This window comes from Pezoporus occidentalis, unplaced genomic scaffold (genome assembly GCF_034315485.1).
Source record: "Pezoporus occidentalis ecotype Australia unplaced genomic scaffold, CSIRO_AGI_Poc_V1 ctg192, whole genome shotgun sequence".
Classification (NCBI taxonomy): Eukaryota; Metazoa; Chordata; class Aves; order Psittaciformes; family Psittacidae; genus Pezoporus; species Pezoporus occidentalis.
The window spans coordinates 1,678,856-1,695,858 of record NW_026913771.1 but is presented as its reverse complement, the minus strand read 5'-3'; the positions used below and the strand labels follow the sequence as shown (position 1 = coordinate 1,695,858).

At 44.7% G+C, this 17,003-nt stretch overlaps 1 protein-coding gene across 2 annotated transcripts in view; it reads left to right on the top strand.

Moving 5' to 3' along the window:
* YPEL2 (yippee like 2) overlaps nt 1-17,003 on the top strand; it is a 78,487-nt gene that overhangs the window by 52,612 nt on the left and 8,872 nt on the right. For both annotated transcript variants that reach the window (XM_062617157.1, XM_062617156.1), the window contains exon 2: nt 860-1,172. In XM_062617157.1, coding sequence (XP_062473141.1) covers nt 1,056-1,172 — 117 coding nt within the window. In that variant the 5' untranslated portion in view covers nt 860-1,055. The remainder of the gene's footprint in view (nt 1-859; nt 1,173-17,003) is intronic.

The window sequence follows — 17,003 nt, the reverse complement described above, 5'->3', positions numbered from 1 at the left end:
ATTTCTGCCAAAGAGACCCAGACTTGAACTGCCTTGCAGGCTCTGTGAGATGATGTCAGATTGTGAAATAGGTGTTTCCATCCTGAATAGGATTTTTCACTGTCTCTTGCTATCAAGAACAGTCATCAAAGGCTTCTCCTTGCTTTGACTGCTGTCAAGTATTCTGAGTAAAGAGCAAAACTGGAGTGCAGTTCTTATAGAGTAGCTTCTACATTCAGAACTTGCAGGGAGTTACAGAGGAGAGTGTAATGAAGTATTCCTTCATTTCCCATGTGGAAACTAGGGCAGAATGGAGAGAAGAACTGGTTTGGTGACTTATGTACTTTTCCTGGTGGCTGAGGAAACCCATGTCCAGCTCCAGCTTTTCGTGGGCTTCTGGGGTGTCGCATTAGAGAGTTGACAGGACAGCAGCTGGCAGGATCCTGACTTTCCATCTAGCTAGCTAACAGAGCCCATCTTCTCCAAGGGGTGGTGCAGAGTGAGACCTTGAGATGTGCAGTTCCCCAGAGTTGTCTGGGGGACTAGGCTTGATGAAAATCATCTTCTTGGCATCTTTGTGCCTTTGTAGTCATTTCCAAATCCATTCAGTATTGAAAGAATGAATAGAGGTTGTGAGCATTGGAGTGATAGGAAGATGGTAGATAACAGAGGCAGGAAGATGTGAGGACAGTCAGCAAGTCAGTGGCTGAGCTGTGAATAAAAGTCTGCCTGCCTTTATCTAATCCGCAGACAATCACGCTGTCTCCTGGCTGCTCCTATTCTTCCCTGCTCTCAGTCTAATCCTAGATCGTCCTGCGGGTGAGATCATTGCCGCCTTTGTGAGCTGAGTGTTCCGTCTCTGTTCTCTTTTTGCACGCAGGTCTGTGTGAAGTCCCCCATTCCCTCTGCCCAAATCTCTTCCTCTGAAGCGGTCACCAGCGTGTGGAGCCTGCCCCACACCCATCACCTGCCAAACCACGGCCTTTACCTGTGTCTTCCGGTGTTTCCCGTGCGACCCGTCCTGCGGGAGTGCCTCCTGGGCCACCCCAGAGTTCACACAGCGCTCAGTGGCTCCAATGGTGAAGATGACAAGGTCCAAGACTTTCCAGGCATATCTGCCTTCGTGCCACAGGACCTATAGCTGCATTCACTGCAGGGCTCATCTTGCCAACCACGATGAGCTCATTTCCAAGGTATGTGCATGACCTCACCTGCAGATGCTGGGTGGATGCCTCCTCCCCAGGGAGCGGAAGGATGCGTTTGCTCACGCTGCGGGTCACTTGCTCTGGAAGTGCTTGGTCTTAACTGGTACTGCAGTTTTTGCTTGGAAAGTGGGCTCTCAGCCTAAAGGATCTATTTGTGAGCTGCTGTTTTTGTTTCAAGTGTTCTTGAAAATAGCTGTAGGAACAGGATTCAAAATTCAGGCCTCTGGAGTGCTTACAGGTGGTCTGTCTCTGCTCATGATACTGCCTCCTTCCTCTCATTTCCAGCTGTAAAACTGCACTAACTGATGGCTACGACTGCGTAAATTACTTTCCCGACTTTTCTTGTTCACATACGTACTTGTCAGCATAGCCAAAGGGTTGTTGCATGATCATGATTTGGAGGTGAAGTGTGTGGGGATGTTTTCCCTGCTAACCTCTGAACTATACTAAACAACACTAAAGCCCCTACTTAAGGAGAAGTTCTCTGATGCTTCTACTGAAATGTAAGATGGATTTCTGAAGACTGATGAGTGGTTGCTCAAACCCTCATTTTTTTGCCAGTCTGCTACCAAGACACTTTGTGGTGAAGAAGCAAGGGATGGATTGTAGGATGTGCTCTGAGGAGGGGACGATGGAAGGATTCTGTCCTGTCATCTGATTTGCTGATCACATAGGCAAAGGTCTCTAGAATAAGCTACATTAAAAGCTTTCAGAGCCAGTAAGTCAGGGGCCTTTGATGCAGAGGGAGCAGGCCAGTAAGAGGATCTCTTTCTGAAGTGTGAAAACTAAACATTCTTGGAGTGTCCATTGGAGCCTGCAGTGCCAGGCTGTGGTCAGGCATCAGGTTTCTGGGTTTTGACTGCCTTGGCAATCAACTGTTCCATAGAGTTTATTCAGCTTATAAAATTTGTGTTCAGAAAAAACACACACGCCATAAGATTTATTAGCTGAGATGAGAGGAAATAGCTCTGTGAGCTGCGTGCGTGTGCAGCTTAAACCGGTTTAGCTTCTTGGAGCAGCCTTAAGAGAAAGGCTGGGATCACAAGGGACAGAGGTGCTTTGCCCGTTAGAAAGTGTGTAGTGCTTCCTGTATTCCTGTTTGCAAAGAAGATCCCAGCACATATCACCTTGCGCCAGTGGCATTTGTATTTATGGGGTCAAAACCTTAGCAGCTGTGGAGGTCCCTTTGGACCTCTGAGTTGGGTCCTCAGACCCATCTTCTTCCATTAGAAGCTTTCTCCTTCCTTTTTCTCTTGGTTGTTGCATGGGCCAGGTTGATGCATACCTCTGTGATGATGTCTTTTGTGCCAGACAATTGATTTTGAGTATTCTGATACGAATAATGCTGATTGCAGTCTGCTACTATTTTGGGTTTTGCAGTTTCTGGATAGACAGGCTTCCTATTGGGCCATCACCTCTGAGTCATTCTGGGACTCATGGGGGCTCCTCTTGTTCTGGTACAACTGCAGTGGTTCTGAGCAGGACTGTCCTTGAGGACCACAAAGCCTCAGGCTTTTAAAGAGCAGAAGGTTGTACATTTCCTCAACAGAAAGAAGTTTTGAAATGTAAATGTCAACAGCAGTCTGTGCCCAGGTCTGGATATGAAATACATTTGACCTCTTGGATCAGCTGTGTGACTTCAGGCTCCTGTGCTCAGCTGAGCTATCTGTACAATGAGGTACTCACTTCCCTGCCTTTCCTTTGGAAGGTTGTTACCAGCTGGATTCTGTGTTGGAACACAGAAGATGCTGTACTGGACAAAGAAGGTGGCTTGTTTTACTTACTGGTTTTATGGTACATTAGAGTTTGTGCTCTGCTTTATTTTGACATATCTGGGTTCCCAGCCATGGAAAACACAAGGCTGTGCATGCCCAGTGGTTTCATCTTTGATGTTTCCTTCCCCTCCTTGTTCCGTGTCTGTACTCCTTCTGGTCCACTGTGCAATGTAGCCAGCTTTGCAGCTAAGGAGCTTCCAGCAGGGTAATGCCATTGCTGCAGACAGCTTGGAATTTGAGCTAGCCATTGATGCATGCACAAACTACCCAAAAATGCTGACTGCTAAAGTATGGCCACGGAAGGGAAGGTATGAAAGCACAATGTGAGGCTCTGTACTGAATCATGGAAAGTATTAACTACAGTGTGCTACAGTGCGCTACAGTGCTTGCTAGTGGAGCACTAGAGGGTCATGCAACTTGAATGCAAAGGGTTTGGGGTTTTAGGTTTTATTTCTCATAGTTGTAAACCTTAATAAGATACATTCTTTGTATAATTGAAAACCTTATGAAAGTAATTGTGCAATCATAATTCGTACAGCTGGCTATTAAACTGAACAGAAGGGCAGTCCCTGCCTCAAGGGGTTTCCAATATGTGTAGAAACTTTCCCAGGCAAACTTAAACAGTCATCTTTTTATCTGTTTGAGTTAGGTTTTAAACATCTCCCTGAGGCCTTCTGCAGTTCTTTCATCACAGCCTTATACATTAGCATCTGAGAACTCAGCAGTGCAATTGCCACGCTTGCTTTCCATATAAAAATGTGGCAAACGGAAGGAAGAAACAAGCACCATAAGGACTAGAAAGGGAGTGGGAGATTTTGTCAAACCCGTGTTTTTCAGTCTGCAGTGTATCTCATCTTGAACATGACTGTGTCACTTTAATCAAAACAGCCCAAATGACACCATCTTTGGAAACGTTCTCCAGAAAACAGGCTTTTATGTAACAGCAGGGTGTTGGTGATTTGGCTTGATGAAGTTAATTCCTCTATTCCTTTTGCCCCAAGTTGTGCAGAGACCGCATGAATGCTGTGCTGCTTTGCATGCCATGAGCTTCTAGCTCCTTTGGATACATCCAAGTTGCAGCACTGGCTCATGCTGTTGGCTGAAACGCAAGCTGGAGCTCGGTCCCAGTATTACTCTGTGTCTGTCCATACTTTTCATCTCCAAATTTTCCCTCTTAGTCCTTCAGCACCTGTGTTAACTTACCCTGACTTCAAAGCATTTTGCTAGGACCGGGTACCTGAAACTCTTGGACAAATACGCCTTTGCAGGGCAGTTTTTTACTTTCTTTTCTACTTCAGGAAAACCTTTTGCATTAAAATGGGTAGAAGGTTTCTCAATAAGCCATTGCTATTTAAAGCAAATAATCAATGCTGAGGCTTTTAAGAAAATCCAAAGCTGTTACAAGAAGCCAGTTACCAAGATGTTGTTGGGTTGTCTGGCCAAGGAAGGTCTTACTGACTTAGGAAATATAAAGTGATCAGATAAATTGGGTGGCGTGAGTAACTAGTTTTCCTTTATATGTTCCTTTGGTGTCTGGGTTAGCATAAGTTGAGGTTCTTGTTCCCTTGTAGCAATGCATCATTTAAAAATCTGTGCCAAATTTAGCACACACTCTTGTTTCATTCCTTTTTGCAAAGCCTAAAGTGGACTGAGATACCGGGATCTCAACCTTACCCTGCAACACATTCCTGTGGGACTTGATGTCTTTGTTCTTCCTTTCCCCACCTGTACAATTGAAATGCTCCCGTTTCGTCCAGTGTGCTTGGAAGGTGAAGCTCTGGAGTAGGTACTGTCTGCTCTTATGAATTGGTACAGTGTGTCCTAATCCTCTTTGGCTTTACTGTAAAAACCAAAATACAATGCCAGGCAACTGTAGTTTAAAAGCACATTTCAATGTGTTCCGATTGCCAAAAAAATGAGTGAAAGGTACTTGTTTTTACATTTATCCTTCCCAGGCACAGCATCCCATGGTTTTTAGAACATATTTTCAATACTCAATGGCAGCAAAACCTCTCCAGGAAGAAGACAGAGGGGCTTTTCCTGAGAAATGTGCCTCTACTGGGGCCTGGGGGAACAGCTAACGTAATAGATGTTCAACAGTGTAAATAGCATCTTTTCGCTTTCTCAAAGTGGCAGATGTGGTGCTGGGATCTACCTACTCTGTGTTCTTCAAACTCTGTCAGCCTTTTCTGTTTGAATTCATATGTACTTAGTGGCCAGTAGAAAAGGATGGGAACAAGAGCGGAAAGATACAGGCCAAGCACAGCTATGGTGGTGTCTTGGTTGCTGACTTTTTTTGCCATGGGAAGAGTAATTTAGCAGAAATGTTCCTGACTATGGAAGTATGTAGAGAGTCTTGTGGGCGTCCTGCAGTCTCTTTTTTTCATGAATTACTGTGATCCAACTGCTCAACATTATGCAGTGATGTATCCTCTGAAGTTAGCCTAAGGCTTGCTGAGGGAATTTAATGTTTTCCTTTGATGTCTGCATGGGACCCTTGCTGAACATGAATATGAAATTCTTCAGCACAAAAGGCTGCAGCTCCTCCAGCACAGAGAAGTTAGAAAAACTACATAACTGGTGTGTGCCTGACTTGCTCAGTCGGGGTTGGATTGTTAGCTAGGGAACACTTAGAAGCTCCCTTCTCTGTCTTCTCAGGTAGCAGCTGCAAGGTTTATAAGCAAACCTTGCTCCCAGTCATTGCTAGCCAGGGAAGCAGCTAGGTCACAGAGTGCTGGAGCCTGAGCTTGTTGGTTTAACAGGCTCTTGGTGAGCTTTATGGTATGCTGAAAGCATCAAACTTTGCTCCATGTTGCAAGCTGGGGATCCTAAAAGGGTTTTAAACTTTGGTGCTGGCTTTCAGAGAAGTTGTGGATGAATTCAGCTACTTTAAAGTACTTGATACACCATAGGTGAAGGAAGCAGCAATTGTTGGGGTGGTGTTTTTTTTTCTGGGGGTGGTGTCCTTGTTTTCTTTCTGAGTACATGGGCAAGATAGTGTGTTATTTTCTTAGTGCTTTACTTCATGAACCAGTTGGTATTTGTATGTCAGTTTGCTTTGAAGACATGAAGTTGTGTGCATGCTCCCTCAGCTAGCAAATAAGCTAAAACAGTAATCCTAAAATTGTGATGTGGTTGTTTCAAAACTTTAATCTGATTGAAAAAGAAATCAGTGTCCAAGACTAGTCAGGTGTAACCCTGCATTTCCACCATAGGCAAAAGCTGTGTGTGGGGTGAGGTGAGTATTCCCTTTTCATGGGTAAAGTTACTACTTTTCATTACAATAAGATTTCTTCTTGCTTTAAAAGTAGATCTTGTTTCTTCCCAGCTTTAATTTAAGTTCCCAGCTTCATGGTAATGACCTCTTAAGGCCAGAAGGAGTTATCACATCATCCCATCTGACCGCCAGTGCACGGGCCAGTGGATTTCATTATGATTGCAACATGTTTTTCAGAAAGAGCGTTTAGTCTTGATTTGAAGACTTCAGGAGGGAAAATTCACTGCTCCCTTTGGTCATTTTTTCCAGTGGTTAATCATCCTTACTATTAAAAATTGGAGACTGAATTTAGGTTTGTCTGGCTTCTGCTTCCCGTCATTGGCCATTATTTTCTTTCTTTTGCTAATGAAATGGATCTGTAGTACCTACTATTTCTCCCTATAAAAGGTTGTGGTATACAGTAACCAAGGTCACTTTGATTGTTCACTTTTTTCATAGGCTAAACAGACTCAACTTTGGCATGGTGCAATGTTATTTTTTCCAGTTCTGTAGAAGAGAACCACAAAAATTATACATCCTCTATGTTTTGACATCTTCTGAGGAATGGAAATGGGGCTGGTCTCATTCTTCCAGCCTCAGGCTCAGCAGTAACATCTTTGCAGTGTACAGATGTCATGATTGTATTAGTCTGACTGGCTCAGCACTGCACAGTAAGCTTTCTGTTCATTTACTTGCTGTTAGCTCTTTTTGCATTATCAATTTTATGCACATTATGAAAGCTGTCCAGCTTTTGGATCCTGCTTTTCAGCTCTTGTTCCCTAATGAATTGTCACTTTTGGATGTAATTCAGAGCTTGCTCTTAATTGCAGGTATTGTTAGGGTTCAAGCTGTAAGTGCTAAACAGCAAAGCAAGTTCCATGAGGAGTCATTAGAGTTGTTTTAGCTTCCCCTTCAACTGCTGTGAACTTGAGGTAAGGTAGCACGTAGTTCCTGGCATCCATGAAGTTTAGAGTTAAATGGAGATTGAGACAATTTCAGTTCTCAGAACAATGACTCACCTTTTCCTTCAGTGTTTTGACCAGGAGATTGAGCACTGATTAGGTAGAGATGAACTCTTGGAATCACATTCATCCCCAGGACCTCTACTAAGTAGAGTGGTGCTTGCTGGCCTTGCTGTCTCTGGCCTGTGTTGCAGCAGGGAGGAGGGGAGTGGATCTCAAAGGCTGTCATTTGAGTACCTCTCATCAACTCTGAGCAGCCTCTATTTGAGAGGGAATAAACAATCAACAATGCCCTTTTACAGGAAAAAGCCAGGATATGAAATCTGAGCTGTGTAACAAGTATTTGTAGTACCTATTCCATAGTACGGCTACTTAAATTAGATCTTTCTGTCCTGTGTAATTGCTTCCTCTGGGCCTTACCCTACAAGTCACTGCAGTGCCTCAGTGCCTACTGCCTGTAATGGGCTCTGAAGACAGTCAGGATCAGGCCTTTTATTTAGTCAGGATGTGGCTGTTTTTAGCAGAATGAGCCCGTGGTAATTTGTACCTCCTTGTGTAATTGTGTTTATACAGCAATTAATTGCTATGTGATTTTAAAACACTTAATTCAGTCCAGGGGAAAAAAACAAACAAAAAGGAAAAAGGTAAATAATTCAAAACAGTTTAGAAATCCCTGTCAAGGACGAGGGAGAGGCTAAAAATGGATTTTTCTAATCCATCACTCTCCTCATGGAAGTAACTCTCCTTTCATCTGCTGCTTCCTCTGCCTTAGAATTGATGACCTGGGCATAAATAAAATATTGTTCCTATTTATTATCCAGGGAACTGCCAGGGATGAAGGACAGTGAATCATCAGGGGGGTTGCTGCAACTGCTGCAAATCCTGAGCAACTGGAGCATGGAGTTGATTAGGTTTGAGACTTCCTAGGTTTGCTGTGTCAGTTGCTGGTCCTTGCAGTTGGAAGAGGAGGAAATGCCAGCAGGGTTGGGGGCTTGCTGATAGGGTGAGCTGCCCTATGCACTTCCCATGCAGGTGTGTGCTTTTAATCTGATTTACAGCTTGAAGAACAAGCCCAGGAAAAAACACAGACAAGAGTCTCGAGCTGAGACCTCTGGTTTAATGTGTAATTCAGTCACACGAGCGCAGGGGCCACTCTGGGGGGACTTTCATCTCCTGCCTCTTGGGAAGAAGACTGGCTTCTCAGGAGGAGTTCCTTGTGATAATTTCTATTGCAGTCTCATTTTATAGTATCAGAAAATGCTGTCAGAGGGCTTCATATCTGTTTTAGGATAGCTGATGAAGTCTGCCAGCAAGAAGCAGATCTCTCTGAGACACTGGCACCTCCTGGAGTGGGGCCTCAGCATTGTCTGTTGGAGGTGTTTGGCCCGACAGTTTTTCTCCTCCAGCAGAACTGAAATGGCCAAGGAGTGAAGCTTGAGTGCACGAGCAAACTCCACCCAGAGTCTCCTCTCTTAAAATACACAGTGGTTTTGCATAGAAATCAACTGTTAGAATAAGTAGCAATAACAAAGCTAGAAGACTGTCTTAACCTGGAATTTGAAGATATCCTGTGATCTCTCCTTTCAGCAGTGACTGTCATGGAAGGAATGAGTTACAATCAGATTTAGCTTAGCTGCTTGTAAAGTGTCTCGATTCCAGCTCAGTTCCGAGAGGGAGGCTGGTGGGAAATGAAGGTATGGGCACATGTGTGAACATGTGTCAGATCTATAGGAGGATGGGCATGCCCTGCACCCTGATGCGGCCAGGAGACCTCAGTGTCTGGGGACCTGTCCTCTGGCACACACATTTTTGTTTGACTTCCATAGAGGACACATCCACAGTGATAAAACAAATTTCAGTACCACAGTGCTTGTTTCATAGTAGAGACAAGCATTCAGAATTCAACAACAAAGGATAACTTTTGATGAACCTTCTCAGTGGTAAGGTGTGCTTATGGTGGCTTCATCTCACTGCAGTGGTTCTTGTCCACGGCTGCTGCCCTGGACAGATCTGCTGTTGCTGAAAAGCAAGTCTGCTCTTACTGTCACCATTGGTGCTATTGTGAGCTTAGCAGCTGTGTTAATGGAATACAGTGTTCTACTGATAGTCACTGTTGTGCTGCAAATGAAATAACTTGTTGCATTAGCAGTTTCCATCTTCCACCCCAGTTCTGGTTTGTGTTATCTCTAAAACCCATGTAGTAGCAACAATTAATATGGAAAGAAAGGGCTTTACCCTTCCTGCTTCCTCTCCTGTTTAAAATGACTGTTGGATGCTTTGAGCTGGCATCAACCTACAGGAAGACAGCAATGCTCAAAAATGGGGCAGAAATTCCATAGGTGCTCCTGTGGCAATGGTAGTGTACACCCCACAAGAATATGATGACCTGGTCAAAGAACTTGATGCTAAATTGCCTCTGGTAGATCTTGAATTCTGGATTTGAAGTGGAGGCATGAGGCAGCCATCCACACTCACAGAAGCTGTGCTGCTCTTCTGCGCCTGCTCTGCCCAGTGCTGTGTTACTTCAGGAATGGATTTTCCTTTGGCAGAAGGAAACTGAATAGCAGAGGAAGGGAGCAGTTGCTCCCTGATGCAGAGCCCGTGCTCCCTGCTCTCCTGGGCTCCATGGCTCTTAGTCACACACATCTGTCCTCCTGCTTGGGCTGCGGAGAAGAGAGGGATCTCTTTCCTGAAGCTGCTCTGGTTTTATGTGCCTGTAAATAAGTCAAGAGTAATTGCTTTTAGAAGTAAATACTACATCTGCTTTGTTTTCCCCAGTATTTGCATCCTTTTTCATCCTGAAGTCAAGTTTTGAAGTGGAACAGCAGCAGCTAGAGACCATCAAAATCACAATGGCAACCCCCAAATATTGGGAAGTTTTATAGAAGTAATAAATTTGCTGTATTTCTTATTTGCCTTCAGTTGTTTGTGCCTTTAACATTCACATTTTGAAACTTTGCTTTGAAGTCTGGGGGCTGGAAACACAAAAGTAAGAGCAGAATCCAGCAGCTCAGTGTTTTAATAAGGAGGCTGAACAGTGCAGGGCTCACGATAACATGATGAGACTTAAGAGCATTGTGTTTGAACTGAGCCAAGGTCTGGAGGGAGGGAAGAGGACAGAGCAGTTTGCAGCTACTTTCTGAATTGTGACATGCTTTATAGAGCTTGGCTCAGGCTTTAGCTTAGCAGCATGGTAAGTTGTGTTAGAAATCTGTGCACTTGGGGAAAATCAAACCCCTCAATTTTGGCCAGTCTGTGTTTCCAAAATACTGATCTTCATTAATTGCAAGGCCTCAGAAGAGATCTCTCTTCTGCAGTTGGGATATAAAATTTCTCTTTGAACAAACTCTCTTGCTCTCTCCTCTGGTGACAATGGACAGTCATACTGCCACATGAATTAATAACTGGGAATTTGCTCCTGGATCCTGACCCATTTAAATCAGATTGTAGAGCCTGTCTGCCTGGGAGCAACACAGCCCCATCGGAGCATCAGTGTCACCTTCGTGTTGTGCTGACGTGTGTTGGAGAACCGCTTCAATGAACAGCACAGAGCAGTGTTCCATGGATTGCTTCTGATGGGATTGGGCTTCTCTACAGTCCTGCTTGTGTTCTGTCTTCCTGAGCAGCATCGATATGACAGAGTGTGCGTTGGATGTCCTTAGTGGTTCATGACACCTCTTCTTTGGCATTTTTTTGAAGTTTTGTTAACTGTGCTGATTTTTGTTAGTTTCAGCCCTAGAAACCTGTAAAGATGAGAGAATCTCACTGAAAACAAAGTCTTTATTAAAAAATTAAAGAAATAAAAATCAATTATTACTTAAATTTCCCTGAATTTTGAGCAAAGCTGAGTATCTTAAGGAAAGGGGGTGGGGAGGCTGGCATGAGGTACCAGAACACTTGGCTTTCAGAGCACAGCAGAGTCCATGACATGAAAGCTGCGTCAGTGCTGAAGGGCTCTTGTAGGTTTGAGTTGGGCTGAAGATGGGTTCAGCTGGTGGTGAGTGACAGCTAAATTTAGCCTCTTTCGAAAGGGGACAGAAGCATTGGGCCCAGCTCACGCAGCATTGCTTCAGTTGAAACAGTTCCAAGGGGTAAAGTTTCTCATCTTGCACACAAAGCAAGAATCGATTCTTTCCCCATGAAAGTGGGATGTAGCAGAAGTGTAAGGTGCTTCAGTCACTGACAGTTTGCACCATTACATTGATCTTTTCCCTGACAACACCACCATCCAGCTTTTTCCAAGCAGCAGAGAATTTATTCCATGGGAGGCAGAGGTGATGCCAGCAGCGTTGCCTGCTGGTATTTTTGTGGGTGTGTGTTCAGACCTTTTGCACTGTCTGTCTGCAGTCTTTCCCCACCTATCCTGTGCACTGAAAGTGCTGAGTTGCTTCCCGTTAGGACAAAAGGCTCTTATCAGACACGTCTCGCTCCTGTTTGCATTGGGTGTATAGGGAATGAGGGGGTTGAATGAGCACCTGCTGCTGCCAGGATGCAGGGTGAAAAACTGTAATAACATCTCCATGAGAATAAACAAAAATGGAAGTAACATCTTTCATCTTTCCAGCCTGTGCATCTTCTTGCAGACTACATAACCTAAGACACAAACATGATGTAAAACTGCTTGGATGTAGCTTTTCCTACAGAGAAACACAACAGACTCATAGTTATTCACTCTGTATTTGCACAGCAGCAGAAACTGCTGGGAAATAAGGCCATGCTGAATTAATTGAATTACTTCAGAGATGAGTTTGGTCCACTAATTCCATATCGACTTTGGGCTTTAAATAGCTTTAAGGACCCATGTTAAAACTCAATTAAAACTCAGGAATGCAGTTGGAACAGGGTAAAGTCACATCTGTGCACAAGGTGGAATAATGGAACTGGTTCCCTTGACATGGGTCTGTATCCTGCATAATCAGAGCAAAATTGAATCTCAGTTTAATCTGATCACTGACTGGCCCTTCTGTGAGGAAGAACAAGATGGAATTAGTGAACCCCGAGGAGGTCTCTCTAGTATGTGAGGATACAGGGAACAAGCAATTGAACGCGTGCTCCCTTGGGAGAAATGTGAATGTGATGCAAGCAGATGGCTCAAGTGGCTCACGCTGTCTAGGGGAGATCCCAGAACCTACAGCAGGTATTTCTGTAGTTCTGTTTTCCCAACTTCATTCCCACTGCACAGTGACTCTCAAGTAACCTCTGTAGAGTCATCAGACACCTAGTGTTACCAGGCATAGTGGTTCCTGTAAACTCATTGCAGGACTTATCTTGTTAATGAAATAATTATAGCCATAATTAACAGGGTTTGAAAGGTGCCATTAAGGCAGAGCTTTCTGTGTGATGTTGCCTGTTAGGTGGAATAGCAGATGAGGGGAATTGGGATTAAGTGCTAGAGGGAGTAGGATGAGTGTGAGGAGAGCCTGTGTTTTGTAGTGTATGTGCAAACTCGTGTGCACTTGAGTTGACACCATGCTTTGATCATACTTGAAAGGTCTCCTCTCCCTTTTCAAATGGTATTTTATGAGGACATCTCATCCTTAGATGTTTAAGGGTTAAGTCAGCGGCAAGAATAGAGGAATCTTATAATCAGTGTTGTGCAAATGACTGTAGTAACTTAAAAACAAAAGTTGTGTGTCTAAGTGGGAAATAAGGGATAACAGAGCTATTTCTGAACAGATCGAGTTTTCTGACACAGCTTTCAGTGTCTCTTAAACCTGGGAGGTTTTAATACTGTTTCTCTTACTCACTGCATTGCTCTGTTCCAGTGGGGACATCACAGGCCCAGAAAACCTGTCCTTTTTCTGAGGAGTCCAGATGGCCGTGCTCAGTTGGCTTCTCCTCATGCTACTGCTTGGCATTGCCTGGGACGTGCCGACCGCTGTTGATCTCCGGTGGTAGCTTTGGGCTCTCTGTTCCTGTTCATGTCCTTGCAGTGAGAATTATTTGTAGCTTTCAAGTACGTAGCGTGAAGGGGCGCGCTCTGTTCCTTTTTCCTCTTGAAGCTCTTTGGGACCAGTTGCCTTTTCATTTTTGTTGTATTGGTTTGTTAAAAGGCTGCCAGCTGGATATAGGTAAGTGGGGGCTTTCTCTGCTGCACGCTGCAGAGAACAAGTATCAGTATGTAGCCATTTAGTTCTGGCAACTGCTTCCTATCTTTCCAGATGATTCCAGCCAGCTCTTTTTGTGTTTAGCCTATTGTCAAGTGCCGTCACAAAGACTCGGGGTATTAATCCTGTCATCCGTTCAGCGTTTGGAACTGCTGAGTGGGCTGCACAGTGAATGAGAAGCTGTAGGTGCTAGGAAAAGGGGGTATGGTGTGTAGGTGTGTTTGGAGCACATTCAGAATCCATGCCTTTCCCTGCACTGTTTGAATGTGACAATTTCCTTCTGTGTCTTCAGCAGTCCCCAGTAAGGGGAACACGGCAGTGCAAAGGTCTGATGGTGGTGGGAAGGCAGGCGGAACGTGAAACAGGCTGGAGTGATGGAGGGGCATAGCCGCTTCCCTGCACGCATGTGTGGTTGCCTGCGTGCTGTTGCTTCGCTGAAGAAGGCTCTGAAGGAGTCACATGTCTTGCTCAGAGCAAACAGAGTGGTAGATGCAGCATTTAGGATTGAGGCCAGAATATAATATAATGACTAAACCAACATGACAGCTCCCAAGGTCAAGGTTGTTGAATATATAAGGATTCAACTTTGAGTCTTGCAGGCTGAGTCCATCTCTAGTGAGCAGAATGTGACCACCACAAAGGAGCTGGCACTTCTTAGATGCTGGCTGCATGTTGCACTTCCTTCTGCAGCAGATCTGGTTTAACAGCATCTGTGAAACCCAAACCCCCCATCCTGCAGACTGGCTCTCACTAGAGCTGCAGTTCTGCACTGTGCTTCTTTGCCAGCAAATTTAGCTTGAGAACTTCGTACTCTGAATGACTTGTGTCTGCCCCCATACTGTGATTATTAAGTAGTCTGTGTGATTGCCCTTTAAACTGGATCCATGATATGGTTGGTACAAGGAGGAAAAGCTATTTCCCTCAAACCCACCCACCCCCTGCCAAAGTATTTGTTTTTAAAAATAATGATTTCACAGATCTAATTTGGAATCAGCACAGCTGAGGAGGCCATAATGAGTGTAAATTGGGTGATAGGAACTTCTGAAACCAGAGCAGCTGCCAAAGGCATCTTAGCATGGAGCTTCTGCTGCAACGAGAGACAGCTTGGCAGGCAAGGATCTGCAGCCAAATAGCTGACTCCAGGCTTGTGGTTTCCCACCTGGGTGCTCAAATCAGCACTTCATAGGCCCTGCAACTTTTAGATACCTTCATGCTGAGGAGAGCACCCAGGGGCAGGGGAGGTTTTTGAAGGCAAGTAGTCAGGAGGAATAAGCCATTGTACATTGCACATCTCAAAATCTTGTATTGTATTTTAGAGGGCTCAGGAGGATGGGGAGGGAGAGTTTTGTTGCTGGCATATACAGATGTGTTTCCAGCCAGACGCTGAGCATTAGCAGTGCAGAGAAAACTATGTGCTTGGGCTTTCAGTGGGAAACAACAACAAAAAAATCCTTTCCATTTCTTTCATCTGGAAAGTGATGCCAGGAGCTGCTGTTCTAGAGAATAAGAAGTCTGGATTTATAAACACGCCTATGAGATGCACCTTTGAGTGTGCCTTAAGAAAATCTACATGGGGAAAATGCATAGCATAGAAAGTAGGTCTTACTGCTGTCACTGTTCAGTGAAAGCCAAGTGTGTTGTGGAAATCTCTTGTGTGATTCTTAATAAAACACCAGCAAAACCAATGAAAAGGAGATCTGTTTGTGTACAAATACACCTGTTTCTTCTGATTTCATAGTGCCCGTTACAGCCTGTGCCAGAAGGAAAGGAGCATCTCCAGAAAAAGCAGAGGTTACAACACCCAGATAAAACCTGCCTGTGCTACCTTTATAAAGACACAGTCAGTTCAGCCTTGGGAAGAGCAGCTGCACTGGAGAGCTTGAGATGGTTGCCAAACTTCTCTCACTTTTTTTATATGATTTGCCAAATCCTTAGCTAGCTGGAGGGTGAATATTCAGACAGGCAGCAGCACTGAAAGCTGAGCACTGAAAAGTTCTGCTTGGGCAGGAGAGAATGAATGTGATTTTTTTGCAGTGACCACGCTTAGATATCTGAAAACACTGGCTTGAGCTGGAAGGAAGGGCACCTCTGAAAGGATGCTACTGTCCCTGGGGTGGGGAGCTTGAATAGTGTCCAGTGAGCCACAAACACAAAGCTGATGGGTTTGGTTTTGTTGTTTATTAAAGACAGGCCTTTGTACAGCAGTAATGGAAAATCCTATTTCTGTACCAATAAAAGGTTTGCTCTCTTGGTTGTTGTTATTGGCAAACTTAGTCACTTTGGTGTTTATGGAAAAGTATTTACTGTGAAGGACTGGATGGTTAACAAGCTTCATCTGCTTTCATTTTGCTTTGATGGCACACATGTTGTTGTGGGAACTTCTTATTCATTGCTGTCCCCCATCAGCAGTCCATCCTGCTAGGCTTCTATCTCTCTTCTGCAGCATGGATAGCTGATGCTCCTGCTGTTTGCTGTCATAAGGTAGAGCATTGCTTGGGTCTGGTTTGGACTCTTTTTCTGTCCTGGGGGCCATTGGCTTTGTGTCAGTTCCTACTTTACCACACAGGACGCTGAAACAATGCAGTGTGTGTTTTGTAACAGGCTAGACCTAGTTGGCATGTGGGGTATCAGCCAGCTGACAATAGCAATAATAAAGAACTTGAGTGCTGCAGAAGGATTAAAAGAAGCTTCTCTAATAAATGCAATTACACAAACATGCTTGAGCCATGTGTCCTGTTTAATTCCTTCCCAAGAAAACAGGCATTCCTCAGGGCACTGCTTTTGTCTGAGTGAAAGAGATAGCCAAGTGCCTCACAGGCATCCTCTCTGAATCCAGAGTGCCTGTTCTGTGCCCTGGGTGGCAACCAATTGCTGAGCTTCAGAGTCCTCTGAAGAATAGTTGTTCCTCCAGGACTGAGTCAAGTTTTTTGCCAGGCAGTGACTTTATAGCTGGCAGAACCCTTGCTGCCATTCAGACCTCACAGGCAGCTTTCGTTGCTGGCTGTGGCTCCCTGCCTGCACGCCCCTTGGTATTGTGTTTGCCAGAGGTGCCTTTGCTATGTGGTAGGGAGCTTTTTGCATATGTTCTTGCAATTTGGGGTCTTCCATGGGCCTTTGCCACTTCTGGAGAGTACCTTGACACCAAGAAGGGCACCAGGGTAAATGCTGTGACAGACTGTACTTGCTCTGCTGTCAGGGCAGGTTTAAATCACACCTTTAATGTGTTCTATTCTCTCCTGCTGGTGAGTGAATTTTCCATCTCTGCCTTTCACATGAACATGGTTCATGATGCAGAGAACATCTTAGAGGCTGTTAGCCCAGGCAGCACCCAAGAAGTGCTTGCTGGAGCTAATGGGTTGGTACCCCAGCTTTAGGCATTAGAACCGTTATCTGGAAACATGCAGCAGCCTTCCCAGTGTGGAGGAAGCAGCTGGTGAATGCAGATATATGTGGACATAAGAACTGGGGTCCAGATCATCCACGGGCTTGCTGGCTCCCAGGCATGACTTTGACTTTGCTTCTCCATGAGGCTCTGTAGGGGTGAATCCGTAGGGCTCACAGAATGAGATGGCTTGGGAAGGGCAGGAACACCACAGATATTGCTTCATGTGATGTGGGAAGAGCACATTTGTGTTGCCCCAGGTTTAGGTTGCCCTTAACTAAATAGATGATTAGTGTTAGTGGTCCAGGGAGGGAACGGTAAAACCTTGAATGTTTAT